The 16,726-nt window shown below is 36.0% G+C and overlaps 2 protein-coding genes across 2 annotated transcripts in view; both read left to right on the top strand.

The window, feature by feature from the left end:
• The window catches only part of LOC136819027 (helicase-like transcription factor), a 41,759-nt gene that overhangs the window by 18,456 nt on the left and 6,577 nt on the right, over positions 1–16,726 (top strand). Inside the window, exons 7-18 of the mRNA XM_067075184.1 lie at positions 1,041–1,147; positions 1,736–1,836; positions 2,167–2,360; positions 2,677–2,801; positions 3,106–3,267; positions 3,714–3,846; positions 4,107–4,251; positions 4,645–4,824; positions 6,314–6,462; positions 7,610–7,796; positions 8,271–8,382; positions 10,431–10,550. Coding sequence (XP_066931285.1) covers positions 1,041–1,147; positions 1,736–1,836; positions 2,167–2,360; positions 2,677–2,801; positions 3,106–3,267; positions 3,714–3,846; positions 4,107–4,251; positions 4,645–4,824; positions 6,314–6,462; positions 7,610–7,796; positions 8,271–8,382; positions 10,431–10,550 — 1,715 coding nt within the window. The remainder of the gene's footprint in view (positions 1–1,040; positions 1,148–1,735; positions 1,837–2,166; positions 2,361–2,676; positions 2,802–3,105; positions 3,268–3,713; positions 3,847–4,106; positions 4,252–4,644; positions 4,825–6,313; positions 6,463–7,609; positions 7,797–8,270; positions 8,383–10,430; positions 10,551–16,726) is intronic.
• On the top strand, positions 11,321–12,410 carry LOC136819046 (gamma-interferon-inducible lysosomal thiol reductase-like). Its single transcript, XM_067075211.1, has one exon. It carries the CDS (start codon positions 11,533–11,535, stop codon positions 12,325–12,327), a length of 795 nt encoding a protein of 264 aa, XP_066931312.1. The 5' UTR covers positions 11,321–11,532; the 3' UTR covers positions 12,328–12,410.

Below are 16,726 nucleotides of genomic sequence, written 5' to 3'. Positions count from 1 at the left end.
AGCTGCCTGACTTTTGGCCCTTGGACCCTTAGCGAGACTAGAGAGAAGAAGAAACAAGCGAAATTTTTTGAAGTTTACTTCCCTTATTGGGACTAATTTGATTAAATTTCTATCTTTCTGGGGGTAAAAAGTTGAATTTTTTCCCTATTTTTACCGACTCTTAGTGGGACTGAAGTTTGATTTTCTGATTTTTCCAACCCTTACAGGGACTGCGATTTTTAAAAAGGCATCCTTAAGAACGGCTCATGCCCGTATCCTTCTCTTGCCTAAGTACCCACGGGCTGCCTTTTTTCGACGAATCTCGTGTCATGTCTATAATTTCACTCCTCTTATCTTGACATCAAAGTTTTCCTAATCATCAACAAGTACAGCAAATGTAAAGCGAGCGAAGCGAGAAAAAAATCTTAATTGCAAAGCCTTTTCGGACGTCGCAGGTCGCCAGTATGGTATAGTTCGAATAACGCCCTTTCTGATCATTTTTGCAACAATTTAAAAATCTTTTTTCAAATATGGTTAAAAGATACGTGACAGAGGGAGGGACAGAGTCAAACTTTGAAGATAATTTTTCCCTTTAATTTTGACTTCATCGTATTTCAAGCCAGCTTCCCAACATCCAAAGGACTTTAAAATGCGTTCAGCAACAGCTAAACCGGCGTGCGACGCCGGGTACCGGCTAGTTATTGTTATTGTTGCTATTATTTTTTCAAATTCAGAGTTTTCAATTTTTGCTTACTATGTAAACAGAATGTCAAAAAAACTATTTTTTTAGAATAAATTTAAAATGGTCACATGGTCACAAATGGTCACATAATATTCTTCAATTATGTTTCTATAGCTAAGTCTTCAGGATCATATCGAATTCATGATATTGTCATTGCAATGTCTTCTGACATTACATCATAGACCCAACAGCTGATTGGTTGTAAGTGATGTGAAATCTGTCAATACGTCGCTTACAACCAATCAGCAGTTGGGTCCGTGGAAGACATTATAATGGTACATATCACGAATATGATTTTTTGTTTTTTTTTGTCATTCAGGTGGGATTCTTGCAGACGACATGGGTCTTGGAAAGACTCTTACAACTATCGCACTAATATTGACCAATCACAAAGATGGAAAACCTCTTGTCAACATGAAAAGAAAGGTAACTTATCCAAAGGTTATAGCCAAGCATCACACTTGCTTTCTTTACAGTGCTACAACTAAAAAGCTTTAAAAAAAAAGATTTTGTGCAAAATTATAATTCTGCCCGACAGTTCAGAAACCGTTCACAGTACAGACGAGCTTCTTTAACTCGAAACCTCTATAACACGAACGTCTCCTTTAACTCGAACTAATTTGTGTTCCCTGTACGGGTTAGAGTTATGGAGACTCCACTGTATTTATTGTTTAAAGATCTTCCGTCAAAAAATCATGACAGGGAAGTATGATTTTGCAAAAGTTTGAAGAATTAAGGCTACTTTGTTGTTTAAAGTTTTCTTTGCTTTGACCACTTGACCACCAGGTCTAGTTTAATGTTTTACTTTTAATGCACATTTTTTTCTAGTGAAGAGTGTTTTCTTTGTTCATCCCCCCCCCCTACTCAGACAAAATAAGAAATTTAGAAATGGGAGATAGCTCAGACAAGAATGGATCAAATGGATCCAAAGCACTGCTTTATGAAAACAACAACTTATTGGTGTGAATAGAATTTAATGATATTAGTTGAAATGTTTCCGTTCTACTTGACCAGGGTTTAGTGCCAATGTCAGTTGATGATATCACAACTTCAGCAGGTGGCAAGCTGTCAATCAAAAAGAAGAAAGAAGGTTACTTGAAAACGAAAACCACAACGTAAGTTATTATGATGAAGATTAATATTCAAAGTATGTGGAAATTCAATCATTTAGGAAAAAAACACATGAAAACTGATTCTTTTAGCTACCATTTATGATACAGTTTTTTAAGGTATGTGACAGTCATTTATTGGACACTGAACTGACTATAGGGAACATTTTAGTTCATCTTCAATTGCTGGTACGCTTGTCCGTGTTGTTTAATCCACATTATGTGGTTCGATCAATTGCTTTTTTGCAATTCTATTTCATTGCTTGACACTAGCTTTTGGCCAATTTTCAGGGTCGTGTTTTTAAAATTGTTCTTATAAAAATGTATTTTTTCCAGGAAAAGTGACTTTAAAAAGCCTGGATTTCAATTCCGTCAAATGTACTTACAACAGATGGGAAAGAAGAAAAAGAAGAAGAGCAAAAAGAAATCGAAGAAGAAGGATTCTAGCGATTTATTCTCCTCAGACAGTGACGATGAATTGAACAAATCGACCAGTAGTGTCAATAAACATGTCAATAACTTGTTGAACAGTAAGTCTTTCTGCTTGTTTTTCTAATAACTTCGTTTCTTGATAGACTAGTCTTGTCTCTTTCTTTTTTCTTTCATTCTAAGCTTGACGAATCAAATGGTTGAACTCCCTAGTTCATCATTGTCACCCCCCCCCCTCCTACACAAACGTGTATTTTTTTCTTGAGAAATTTCAGGAGTTTTAAATTAATTTCTTCATGAATTCGCTCTGTAAATAAAACTTTATTTGGTAAGATTTATAAAAAAATATATATATCATTAGTATTATTTTTACCAAACCATGGCATTATGTTTTTGTTTATTACAATTATTTTTTAGGTTCAGCTGAATTGAGTCCTGGTTCTTCGAAAGCAGTCGCACCGAAAGGGATGTTTGGGCAAGAGGCAACTGATCGAAAAATGACCCTCATTATATGTCCGATGTCCGTTCTTAGTAATTGGACTGTAAGCTTTGCTTTTGAGTTTTTTTCCAATCAGTTATTAAACTTGATAATTATTACAGTTTAAAGTCTCTTTAACTTGTAACTCGAACCTCTATCATTCGAATGTCTCCTTAACTCGAACAAGTTTTATGTTCCCTTTAGTTAGAAATGCCTTATAAATAACCTTACTCCATAACTCGAAACTTCCTTAACTCGGACAAATTTGTGTGGAGACTAACTGTATAATTCATTTAAGTGTTTTATTGGTTAGGGGTCATGGGGCATTTATCCTGACCTCTTCATTTCAACTATTACCATTTCTGTAGGATCAATTTTCGGAACATCTTGCACCGAACGTCGACTTGCAAATCTACATATATTACGGACCAGACCGTGTTCGTGACATCAATTTTCTAAAGCAACACGATGTCGTGATTAGCACGTACGGAACTGTATCTGGAGATTACAGAGGCTACATCGGTAAAAACGTAAGAACCTTGACTTTTTTATTCGAATCTTTCTAAAATCCTAATAAAATTTTGGTCCCTTCACTAAGCTGGGAAGCCGTATAAAATACTTTCAAATATCCTTTGTTTCTCTGAGGTCGAGTAAGAGAGAACTCACTGTGACCTTTTAAAGTTTAATTCTGGTAAACATCATATTCTTAACATTTTTCTTAATCATGAATGACTACATCAATAGAATATTGTGAACAATGCTCTCAACGATATCCTGATTAATTTATGTGATTTCTTGAGATGAGATTGAGTTTTTGCAAGCTCTTATTTGATTTAGTTGGTCGTTAACCACTAATAAAACAATTTTGTTACTTTTTCTTAAAGAAAGTGTCTTTTTTATTACTTCAAATGACCATGCAACTATTAAAGTATCTTATAAACAGTTATAAAAACTCCATCTCATCTGGAATTCTTAGAGAGTTTCACCACTACACAAGATCAATTGGCTGCGAATCGTACTGGATGAGGGTCACATTATCAGGAACGCTAGATCACAACAAACACAAGCTATGGTGGAACTCAACTCACAAATCAGATGGCTTATCACCGGTAAGGCTGCGCACTAGCCGTATTGTCGGCTAAATGGGGGCTTTTGAAATCACACGGCTTAAATTTGGCATATTTTTGATCTTTTTACTGTGAAGATGACCCAATATCTTATAAATTTTTCTCTATTGAAAATAGCGACTGAAGTAACTTTTAGTTTTCCTGCAGTACTTTTCAAAAATATAATGAGTGCTTTCATCGACAAATTCTACTTAGTACTGACTCTTCCACGCAACTATCATCGTTGATTTTTCACTTTCAAGGTACACCCATTCAGAATCGAATGACAGATTTATGGTCGATGTTGAAGTTCTTACGCTTGGAACCGTTCGCCAACAGACGCTGGTGGTTCCACTACGTTGTCAAATCCATGAAGAGGAAAGCAAGACGTGGAGAACAACCTTACAAGTTGGTTCTTCAAATTTTTCAGATTGTCATTCCCATCTCAACTTACAAACACCGGCTTCCCTGCTAATTAAAATGTTGCGCGACCGTCCCTTCTATTATGTCTTTCATTTTTGCTTCTTTTAGAGTCTAACCAAAAGTTTATTTACCTTTCTTAAGAGTTAAAGATTTCGTTTTCTCAATCAAAAGTAATGCTAGTTAGCACTTGTTCTAAGATTTCGATAATCTGTTCTGATGGTCCAAGACGTCTTTTAAGGCATCATTTACCATGTATAATTGACCATCACTTTTCTTTTTTTCATACCAAAAGAGGCTAATATAGGCTAGATACTTTGACTCAATTTTTATCAACTTAAATCTCTCATATTATATTCTTCTTTTCACATTTTCGTATAGCCGGGTTCAAAAACTGATCAAACACGTTGCCATTCGACGTATGAAGACAGATAAGATTGACGGTCAACCTCTTGTCAAATTACCTGAACGCAGAGTGGTAATCCAACACGTCAAGTTCAACGAAGACGAACGGAAGCTTTATGATGCTATGCATAAAGATGGGAAACTTGTTGTTTGCAAGTAAGATGAAACAATTTCACTTGTTATCGTTTGAATTTTGTAAAAAGGGGGGTGGGGAGAGATATCGCATGGGCTCAGACTTCATTCCGACTAGAAATACGTCCATAGATGCTTTGCGTACAACTACATTACTGGGTAGTTTTACCATATAACTTTTTATGGTAAGATTTTAATGAAATTGTCCCGAAAAATCGATTTTGTCATTAATTGATTGTAGCTCAAACAACAAGAACGAAAACGTCTTTCAAACGACGTTAATTTTTACGAATTATTACTTTTTAGTGCCTCTTTAAACAATTTCAATTGCAATTGTATCCTTAAACGTAACGGGATCTCCTGTGTTAAAATGTTACAACGATTTTGTTTCGGCACTCCTTACAGAAATATTCTAGTACGTATATAACTGCCGAAACATAGGCACAAGATCTTTATGGTCATGGAGTTTCTTTCTTCTTGCACGAATATAATTGCAACTAGCCGTATGCGCAGCGTCGCACGCTGCGTTTCCCAATCCAGTGAATCACTACACATCTAAAAAATTCTAACGGAAGAAAGTTAGCCGCCGATTAATGATTTGATTTTGATTTTGATTTTAGGAAATAAAGGAGAAAAAGATAACATTGCATTGCAAGTTTTAACCACAATTAAATAAATAGCTTAGCAAAAGTATTTTTTAGATCTTCTTAGCCATCGTGGCTAGCCATCGTGGCTGGACATTCGAGGGTGACTTTGAAAGACTTTGAAAAGTTTTGAAAGTGATAGGGAGCCGCTATTGTAAACAGAAAGTTTTAAAGAGCATCTGAATAAGAATTCTTTAAAATGAAAAAAAAATTGGGAAGAAGGTTGATTTTAACCTATCAAGCTCCAAACTTGGTGAATAGAAAATAGTATCTTGGGGTCTCAAAGTTAGTCTAGTGGTAGGAAATCTGCTTAGGTGCAAAAAGATGATGGTTCAACGCCATGAAGAGGCGGCTTTGTAGAGCTTTGTTAGATTTTTGAAAACTTTTTACAAAACGTTGTAAACACACGTTTAAGCGTATTAATATATAGATGTTTTAAAAAGCTTTGAAAGTGATAGGGAGCTACTATTGTAAACAGAAAGTTTTAAAGAGCATCTGAATAAGAATTCTTTAAAATGACAAAAAGGAAATTGGGAAGAAGGTTGATTTTAACCCATCAAGCTCCAAACTTGGTGAATAGAAAATAGTATCTTGGGGTCTCAAAGTTAGTCTAGTGGTAGGAAATCTGCTTAAGATGCAAAAAGATGATGGTTCAACGCCATGAAGAGGGGGCTTTGTAGAGCTTTGTTAGATTTTTGAAAACTTTTTACAAAACGTTTAAGCGTATTAATATTCGAAGTAACCCTCAGTTCCCGTCAGGGAACCCACATAAAATACTCTCTATAATTCGAATCTTTCTTTAACTCGAATATATTACCCGATCGAGTTCGAATTAGCAAGAGTTAATTGTATTATCCGGCTTTTTTCAGGTATATTCGTGCGGGAACGGCGTTGAAGAATTACGCAAACGTACTGGTTATCATCATGCGCTTACGTCAACTTTGTTGCCATCCCAACCTTTGTGTGAAAGCTGTCAAAAAGTTGCAGAAAGCTTTAGAAATGATGGATCAACTACAAGGTAAGTTTATTTATACGACCATTTCATCTCACGTTTAGTGGCGTAGTGTACAGTGGTTATCGTACTTGACTTCTGTCCAGGAGGCTCGAGATTGATACCCACCGTGACACTACGATTCACTTGGCAAGTGAATGCTCCTTCGCCCGGGTCAACCCATGCCATGTGAGGGGAATTGGGTACCATAACTCTGATACAAGAGTATGGGTAGATATTCCAGACATTGTGGTGTGCTGAGACACTCAGGAGGTTCTACACCTGCGAGGACATCTGTTCTCCCGTGTAGTTCGAGTGTCGTGGTATACACCATGGCTTGGCAGCTCTTATCTGCAGGGCTGCAATGTCTACTTGCGCTGTGATTCCTACTCCATCGTGGGTAGGACCCCTTCCGATGCATCGGAGGGCATATCTATTTTTCATCTCACGTTTATGACTTTTATCGCTTCGTAGTACACTCTGTGCGCATTGTCTGCTTGATAAAAAAATTCCCGTATGGATATGCGTAAATAGCAACACTTCTCTCGTCGTCTCCCCTCTTTCATCAACACTGCATCTCAGCGGTCGGTTTCAGAATCTCAAATGAGAAAAGACAACGACAACAGACCCTCTACGGCAATGAATTTTGAAATAAGCGGTAAATACTGGGTTTGTGTACAGGCAACCATTTCAGAGGAAGGGGTAAATTACGTCAAGCTCATTTTGGACAGTGAGAGCGCTGTGATCCATGCACTACTTGATAGCATACCATAGAGGCGGTTCAATCGGGCGTAAATCTCAAATCGCGTTTGACAATTTCTTGGAATGGCCCTATAGTAAAAACAGCTCCATCTTTGTCAATGTCTTGGTAATCGATAAAATTTATGTTTATCACAAATTTTCCTGTCTTGGATCCGTACTGTTTTGTGAAATGTTATAGAATTTATAGAATTCTAATTTCTAATTTTGTGGACCACCTTTTTACTGAAAAAAAGAAAAATCCCCAAAAATTTCATTCTATTGGAAAACACTGAATTTGAGGTCATCCCAATTGTATTTTTAGCTTTAAACATGAATTTTCATCGGCCTTTAGCTTTTTTTTACACCAACTTGTTAGATTACCAATAGAAGACCAATGTGACAGGTTTTTTCATTTCCATTTTTTCTACCATAGAGAACATCAATCAAGAAGGAAGCATCTTGGACAATCCTGAGAACGGTGATGGAGAGAACGATGGAACAACTTTCAACGAAGACGAACGTGAAAAGTTGATCCAACAACTCATGCAACTCTTATCCTCTGGTGATAGTGAAGAATGTTCCATTTGCTTAGAAATCCTCCAAGATCCTGTCATTACACGGTATAAATTATACCGTATAATGAGCAATTTACCCGTTCTAGTATAGTACACGTTTTTTGTAAGAACAAACTATGTAAGAACACAAGGCTTCGATGGCCAAAATCTTAAGAACATTTTAAGGCTTTGCGGACTCGAAAACACCCGATTTCTTAGGAAAATAGGCAAAAATGTTCATAAAATGGTTAAAATAAGAACATGTTAAGAACATTTTTAGGCTTAAAATCCAAAAAGTTAAGAACACCAGAAGGCTTCAAAAATTTTGGATGTTCTTATAAAAAAAAACGTGTAAACTCCCACCGGCTATTCGATCGAAGTTTCAAAGAGGGTAGCAGACCCAGAAGCTTGAAAACCGATAAAACCTGAAATAGATTATCACGCCGAAGTTTAAATTTTCTCATTTGCTTACAAAGTATCTACATGTATTTCATAATCAATAATGATCGTTATGATTGACCATTTTATGTATCTTTGCAGGTGTGCTCATGTCTTTTGTTCAAATTGTATTAACGATGTGATCGAAAGTGCAGAACTGGCTCCGGTGTGTCCTCTATGTCGTGGTGATATCGACCAAAGAAGCATGCTCAAGGTGTGAAAACATTATCTTTTTTTATAGCTCATCCGCCAATAGATCTTTCATGGCGACGATATGCATGTTGAATATTCCACTGACTCCAGCATTAGAACAATGATGAGAAAATCTTTAGTAGTACAGGTGTTCACTGATTATGCTTTAATGTGTTATTGTCGTAATGCTTGAATTTTTGATGATTCGATAAGACATTGTGTCATACAAAAGGTCTCATAGATCCTTAAATTAGAATGATTGATGTATGATGATCCCTTAGTATATTTGATTCAATTGGCTAAAAACTTCGTCTTCAAGCATAGTGAATCAAACCAATCAAATTCTTCAATCGACTTATCCCAATTTATTAATTTGGATACACAGTTGATGCTCTCTAATTCGATCTTCAAGGGGAATTGAAATTTTATCGAATAAGAGAGTTTATCGAATAAGGGAGCTTATCAAATAAGGGAGTGTCTTGTTGACGGGGACTTAAAATTTCATCGAATAAGGGTGCCTATCGAATAGTAGAACGTCGAATTAGAGAGCGTCAACTGTAATAACGATAACAACGCTCAAAGTTTTGTCCTATAGCGGTTATCTTGGCAACTTCACTTTCTTCGTTATTTCATATTATTTTTAACATGCCGGGAGATGATTAAAGAAATGAGACAAAATAATATTATGTCATGGCTCCGAATGGGGTTCTAGGTCCCCCTAACAAATTTAGGTCCCCCCCTAAGTTTAAGGTCCCCCCACTTTTCAGTAAGGTTCAGGTCCCAGTTGAAATCTAAAGGTTCAGGTCCCTGCAAAAAGTACTTTCAAGGTTCAGGTCCCAGCAAAGAAAAATAATTCCGCACCAAATTATTTTGATTTCAATATGTTATATATTTTTAAATATTTCTTAAAAGAAATCTGAAGAAAAATGATATATATTTTTAAAAACATAAGACGGTTCAATACAATTTCTTAATTATTGTAATTAGCCCCCAGAACTTTAGTGCAGCCCTTCAGGTCCCCCCACTTTTTAGGCCCCCCCTGAGTTTAAAAAAAGAGACAGCTCCCACCCACTTTTAGGCCGATTTTAGATTTACACCCCCCCAAATAAGTGGGGGGGGGGCGGAGCCATGTATGTGGAATATTGGATTATTTTTACCTAGCCCGGGGTCCACTCAATGCTTTTTTTTAATAGACTGGACGCGATTAAGTGACCCGGTAGTATAGGGTAATATGCTTTTGCTTCAGCTTTAAGTTGTTTTTGGAAGGTAAAAACAGTATGAAGCAATATTTTTATTTGAGAATAAGGGATTCAAAATCTGTTATTGATGTTTGTTTCTCATTTTTTATTATATCTTTCAACTCCAAGTAGTTTTATTGTTATTTGGATTTTAAAATTTTCTCTCAAAATCGCGACCTCACCAAACGCTCCTAGTCTTTTTCACTGGACTTAGCGTCCAAAAATTATCAAAAAGCAAAGTTTAGCCTAAAGTAAACTCTAGAGTAATTTTTACCTAGATAAGCGTTAACGACTTTTAAGTGATAATCTCACTTGGTGATACTTTTTAGAATTGCATAAGTGAAAATCTATTTAGAGTCGTTCGGCCAGTTGGCGGACTAGGTTAGTTACCATCTTTAATTTTCATTTTTTATGGGTGAATATTAGAGAGATAACTACGCAAATATCCCGCGTGTACGGTGGCCCAGAGAGGTATGAGCGGATGGTACGGCGGCTTAGAAAGTTCAGCGTGTTAGCTAGATGCGCGCGTTTTGATTTTAGAGGTAGTCTTTGTGTAGTTTTCAGATGCACTTCTTGGAGTAATTTTGAATTGTGACTTCTCTCTCGGTCCTCTGCAATTCTTTTCGACATTGTTAGTTATTTCATTTTACATGTGCTTTTTTCATTTTTTTATGAAGAATCATACATGATTTGTGATGGATGTTGTTCTGTTGACTGCTAAAGAAAGTGTTAATTGCTCTGTAAAACAGCGGTCGCCCCAGTTTGCTCTGGAGCAAACTGTGACCTAGCTAAATAGCAGCATTAAATTAATGAAATTTCCCTTTTCGACAAGGTACCACAAGTAAGTCGTTACGAAGAAGAAGAGAGCTCAACACAAAACGGAAACAATGCGAAGAAGAAATCTGAAGATTATGAAGATGAAGATGACGAACCTTTCATCTCTAGTAGCAAGGTAACTCGACTTTTTCTCTTGTTTCTAGTAGCAAAGTAGCACGGCTTTTTATAGAATATACTTTTTAACACTCATGATGAAATCGGTCAAAAATTACGAATATGCTGAGAATATCACCATCATGGAATTTGGCAACAAAACCTAGGAATGCATTTTATAGAGCATTTTTAACTGTAATTATCCTCGGTAAAGCTCAATCAATACTTTCACAAAAATGCCGTTTTATTGCTTCAGGTATGTATCACATGTTAAATTCGATTGAATTTGGATAATAATCTAAGAATATACCGTAAGAATATTTTATAGGAACAACGACACTTAGAAACGTCAAGCGTCAAATGTTTGAAATTTTTTTTAATAGAACAAAGGCAAAAATAAGAGTTTCGCCATGCAGATAAGAACAAAAAAGACAAGTCTTAGAGTCTAATTACTGGAGAGAAAAAACAACCAAACCTCAACAAATTTACTAGTTCTTATGAAAAAAGAGAGTATACCAAGGAAAATTCCCTTTGCTCTCTTGTCACTAGCCTCAAATTGACTCGGCATTTTTATTTTCTTCGCAAGTTCAACACTTTTTATTAGGCCAATCTTTAAATCATAAGTGCAAATCATGTAGGAACGAGTAAATCTTTTTCCATCAAGAGTCACAAGTCTTTTGGGCTAATAAATCACAACAAAATGATATTTTATGTCATGTGATGTTTTTAAGATAAATAGAAGGACTTATTTTGGAAAGGATGCTAGGCGGGTTTTTTCTGATCTTTATTTCGTCCTTGTGTTTCGCACAAGAAGTATCAAGTGTCATCCTGTGTAGTTGATACGTGTTGTCTTTTCGACCTCTGTTATTGTACTTAAAAGCTATATAAAAGCCAGTTGACTCCAGTTGAAGAACTTTGTATTAAAGCATTTCTGTGAATAGAAGACAGCAAAGTTTTGCGTATAATTTTTGATAATTCCAGCAGTGAATTATTGGAAGTCCAAAATGTTAACTCTCAATCTCTTGCTATGTGCCGTTATTGGCAACGTGGTTTCAAATGTCGTAGTGGACACTGACCCTTGTCGTCTAGGTGATAGCTATTGGTGCCAGAACGAGGCTAACGCTGTAGAATGTGGAGTTCTGGAATACTGTAAAGCGAATAACTTCATCACTCAAACCAAAGAAGCTGTCAAACCAATCCAAATTGACTTGTACTACGAATCCTTGTGCCCCGGCTGCCGTGAGTTTATCACCACCCAATTGTACCCAGCCTATCAGAAATTGTACTCGTACGGTATGTTCGAGATTGGGTTGTTTCCGTATGGGAATGCGGGCGAATCGAAACGCGGTGATGAATGGAAATTTGAATGCCAGCACGGGACACTCGAATGTCAATTAAACCTAGTCGAGACATGCGCGTTGCACTTGTTAAGCCATCCCAATCAATTTATGCCTTTCATTCACTGCCTGGAAACAAAACCCTCTGTCGCCAAGGCTAAATCATGTGCCGCGTCCTTGAAAATTGAGTGGGGACCCATCTCTAAATGTTATGAGGGCAGTGAAGGTAATTTCTTGGAACATCAGATCGCTGTGAAAACTGACGCCTTGAAACCACCACATCAATACGTCCCTTGGATTGTGGTGGACGGAAAACACACGGAGAAAATCCAGAATGCCGTTCAAGATGATTTGGTTCTGTTCATCTGTGGTAATTACAAAGGACCGACACCTGATGCATGTAATAAGGCTTTGGAATCCAAACAAGGAAAGAGATGTTATAAGGATGCTAACAATGCGTAATTTACCGAACTTTAATTCTTTCTGGACTGATTATTTTCTGTTTTTTTTGTTTGAAAATAATATTGAACAGATCCATCCTTTTATATACTTTCAGTATGAGACCCCCCCATCGGTTTTCGTGATGGCATGATTGGCGTTTTTTAAGTTCGTGATTTCGTAATTTAAGATTTTGCGTGATTGTGTGACCGGAGGAACCAACGTGATCGTGATAGAAAGAAAATTTAGTTTGTGATAAAATGATTTGGAAATTTTTTTTGCGTGATTTCGCGATTTGAAATGTGACTGAGGGGGGGGGCTCCAGTATAATTGTAATCATTAACAAAACTATATTGAATTCATTGTTTTTTGTAAATCTTATCAACACATACGTTTGAGTCATCAAAAGAGAATCCACAGAGCAGTAAAATTGAAATTAAAGGGTTTTATTTTTACATAAGTGTTCCCGTTCCATATCAGACACGTATTTAATATCAGGACAGTATCTGCCTATTGTTATATTATACTGATATAGGCAAAAAAATGTTCGAAAAAATACACACATTCGTGTGAAAAAGCTTGTGAATCAAAATTGATGAGTAAGCAAACGATATCACTTTTATTTAAAAACAAAACCTTTAATATATCATTAGTTCTGCTCTAGATCTTTTTATATATTAACCAGAATGCTAAAAACCAGCAAAACCAGACAATTTAATGAAATATAAGAAACAGCAAAGTCCGAATATTAACATCTTTCTGATTTTTTTTTTTTTTTTTAGTAAAAATTCAAGAAAGAAAACAAGATGTTGTGGTAAACAGAATATTTCGATGTTTCGATCACATCATTATTCTTTCTTGAATTTTTACTAAAAAATCAGAATATGTTTATATTCGGACTTTGCTGTTTCTCAGAATGCTAAAACTATGAAACATCAAATTTTTCTTGAAATGAATGTATCGTTAGTTAAAGATAATTCTATATTATTGGACCTACCCCGGTGGAGGTCCTATAAATTAACCTTTGTTCGTTCGTTCGTTCGTTCGTTCGTTCGTTCGTTCGTTCGTTCGTTCGTTCGTTCGTTCGTTCGTTCGTTCGTTATTAGCTTTCCTCATGATTGGCTCATTAGTTTTTTCTGATTTTTTGCACAAAGATGCATAACTATAAACCTTCGAATGTGACGGAGCCCGATTTTCAACAAAAAAATTTTTGGGCAAATTTGGGCCAAAAAACGGCTAAAAAACGGGTTTTTTGGACTTTGTGAAAAATTAGGTCATTAATTTTTTCTGATTTTTTGCATGAAAGTAGGGTACCATCGTAGGTAACAGATGGCTTAAAGCAGATTTTTGCAAAAAAAATTTGTTGGCTCAAAAAACGCATGTTTATCTATAAGAATCACTATTAATAAGCATACATCAATGTTCTTAGTCAAATTACTCAATTTTTTTATGAGATAGATGTTTTTTTTTGCTCAGGAGGGCTTACTTTTAAAAAATGTGTGTGTTTAGACATGAAATTTTGGTTGCTGGCGTGTTTTTATAGGAAAACTGGCCAAATTCGATATTCTTTTATAAGCACATTATCAATTACTTAGGTATTAGCTTTTCTCGAGATTGGCTCTTTCATTCTTTATGATTTTTTGAAGAAAGATGCATAACTATAAACCCTCGAATGTGACGGAGCCCGATTTTCGAAAAAACAAATTTGGGGGCAAATTTCAGCTAAAAAACGGCTAAAAAAAGGGTTTTTTAGACTATGTGAAATATTGGATCATTGTTTTTTTCTGACTTTACTAATTTTAATAGATCGTCACTATTTGTGTTCTGAATGATTGTTTAATGGTCACGCTTATGTAGATATCAATTATATACGTGTTAAATGCATAACCAGGTAGGTCCATAAAAGTATCACTTGTTTAAAAAGATTTGAATGATTGTTTCTTATCTAAATCCCGGTGCAAAATAGGATTCGCAGAATGGAGGACATTCAATCTCAGGCAAACATAATGATGGGGGAGGCAGTAGCGTATAGCCAAAAGGGGCGCAAAATTTGTGTAGGATAGCAGATTTTTATGCCATTATAATCATCTTTTAATACCATGAATAGATAATTACAGTGTCATAAAAATCTGCTCTCCTACACAAATTTTGCGCCTCTCTTGGCTACGCTACTGGGAGGGTAGGATCTTTCTTTTCAGCAACCCTTACTTCACTTGCCAATACAAACTACTGGATGCTGAAGACGCCGAAATTGAGTAGAGAGCCGATTTTCCTGTAATCGAACCCGAACCTCTCGCTTGGTGACACAGTAATTAGGTCATTGCCTCGACCTGATATAAAATTGAGATATCCTTAAAAAACAAAACAGAGGGAACACGACAGAAATATTTTTGAATATGTTTGATAAACTTTTGAATTATATCCATTTAAAAATTCCAATAGATTTATGTCTAAGCACTACAACTGTATTTATACTTCAATCTATGTTTCATTCGCGTTTTACCAAAGAGTTTGTAGATCTGATCCAATAGTAAGTTCACCAGTTCTTTCTCAAGGAAAATGTAAATCAGGGCGTCAAATAAATTGGCTAGGGCGTACGATATAGCCAACGCCACTCCTAGCCATTGTGAATCATTGTTGCCCATGACAACGACAAAAAGTTGTATCATATCCGCCGCCACGATGAAAATAAGAAACGATAAAATCAACAAGACCGGTATAAAAAATCTTGATTTCCGGAAATTCTGTACGATTCCGCTGTTTTTACGGCGCGTCTTTGATCGCCGTCTCTTGCTGGCGTTCAGTCGGTTTTTCTCGTTTATTGACGTCTCATTAGCTTTGTTTAAGGAGTGACGAATCGAGGATAAGTGGAAAATGGGTAGCCTCAGAGCGTTATTAAATTTCTTGAAAATGAAGGTATAAGTCGCTAAGGCTAGTGCGATAAAACAAAATTCAATACTTGGGTAGAAATACGTGAAGAAGTAATTACCCCAATCGAATTCTACGTATTTGTGAAGTAAGGCTACGGTAATTGTTGTCAATCCACTTAAGGTCCATAAAACAATTACCAGTTTCCCAGCTTTGTGTTCGTTCCAATAAACAGGGTATTTAATATTCAACAGAATCTCGCATAGTTTATCGAGCGTGATGAAAATCATGGAGAAATGGAAAATAATAGCGAATCCGGTGAACTGGATGATAGTGAGATAGTTAACGAATTGATCAATAATATCGGTTCTTCCTCCATGAGGTTGATGGCGTATGGCTATTTTGATGACGTCTAGAAAATTCATGATCAGTTCACTGGAACTCAGGCTAGCCAAGTATATGTAATGGATCTTTAAATGGTCTTTGCGGCTCATACACCTTAACAGGTATAAGCCAAGTCCGTGGAGTATAGAGTTGATTATACCAAGTGTAAGTAACACGATGTCCAGCCATTTTACCATGTTTTCACCACTAGTTCTGCATTTGATGTTTTTGAAGGTGTCAAAAACTTCTGTCAAAAACTTCTTTGTTTTATAGTGGTTTTTGTTTGTTTATTTAACCTTTGAGAGAAGTAGAATTATTTGATTTCAAAGATTTCGTGTTTAGAGTAGTTGGTAGTTTTTGATTTGTCAGCTATCCGTGATTACTGGCTTTTCCAAATTCTTCAAATCACATTGAAGTATTCGCTCTAATCTAGTAAAGGGAGAGAGAGAAGTGGAGAAGCCGACCCTCCGATATCATCGGACCGGGCCCTATCCCGGGATAGTTTCCTACCCCTAGATAGGGAAATCACAGCGCTTACCAGACATTGTACACTGTGCTCGCGACACATCAGAGCCATGCAGTATCGATGATGATGAAAAAGGTACAGGCAAAAAACTCGTAGTTTAACATCTACTCAAATTATCAAGAAAACAAAGCTGTCTGCTATCCTGGACAGCCAAATTTAAGGCTTTTTAAAAATAGTTTAAGAAGGAAACTCGTTATAATACCATTTCAAACATAACTAAATTCGCTCCACCCTCTTATCTCATTGATGTCTGCACCTCCTTAAATGATTCTTTGAAAATTAAAAAAATTGAAAAAACTTTGAAGAACGTAGTTCAATGTCTATCCACAAATTAATATCATTTCAAATGGCTTTATAAATCTTGTGTTTTCTCTAACCTCCAGAAATACGACTATAGCCTTCAAATCGATAAATTCATTCACACTGGCTCGAAATTTCCTCATTTTTATCCTTTCTTCTTAAAAAAAGAATTATAATTTATTAATTTTCCGTAATTCCCTTTCAACAAAACAGTTCTTAACTTTTCGAAGTTATTAATCAAACATTTTGCTAACACAATTAATGCATTTTTTTCTGATTTCAAAATTTGTTCAATATCTTAAATGAAAGGAGAATGGGTACGGTTTTACAAGGGTGATGATCATT

The sequence above is a fragment of the Clytia hemisphaerica genome, unplaced genomic scaffold, assembly GCF_902728285.1.
Source record: "Clytia hemisphaerica strain Z4C2 unplaced genomic scaffold, Clytia hemisphaerica genome assembly, whole genome shotgun sequence".
Taxonomy (NCBI): Eukaryota; Metazoa; Cnidaria; class Hydrozoa; order Leptothecata; family Clytiidae; genus Clytia; species Clytia hemisphaerica.
The sequence above is the reverse complement of the archived record's forward strand: the minus strand, read 5'-3'. Positions and strand labels throughout refer to the sequence as shown.

What these genes read in the sequence shown, in the direction of transcription:
- LOC136819046 (XM_067075211.1), top strand. Translation starts at nt 11,533, where the DNA reads ATGTTAACTCTCAATCTCTTGCTATGTGCCGTTATTGGCAACGTGGTT.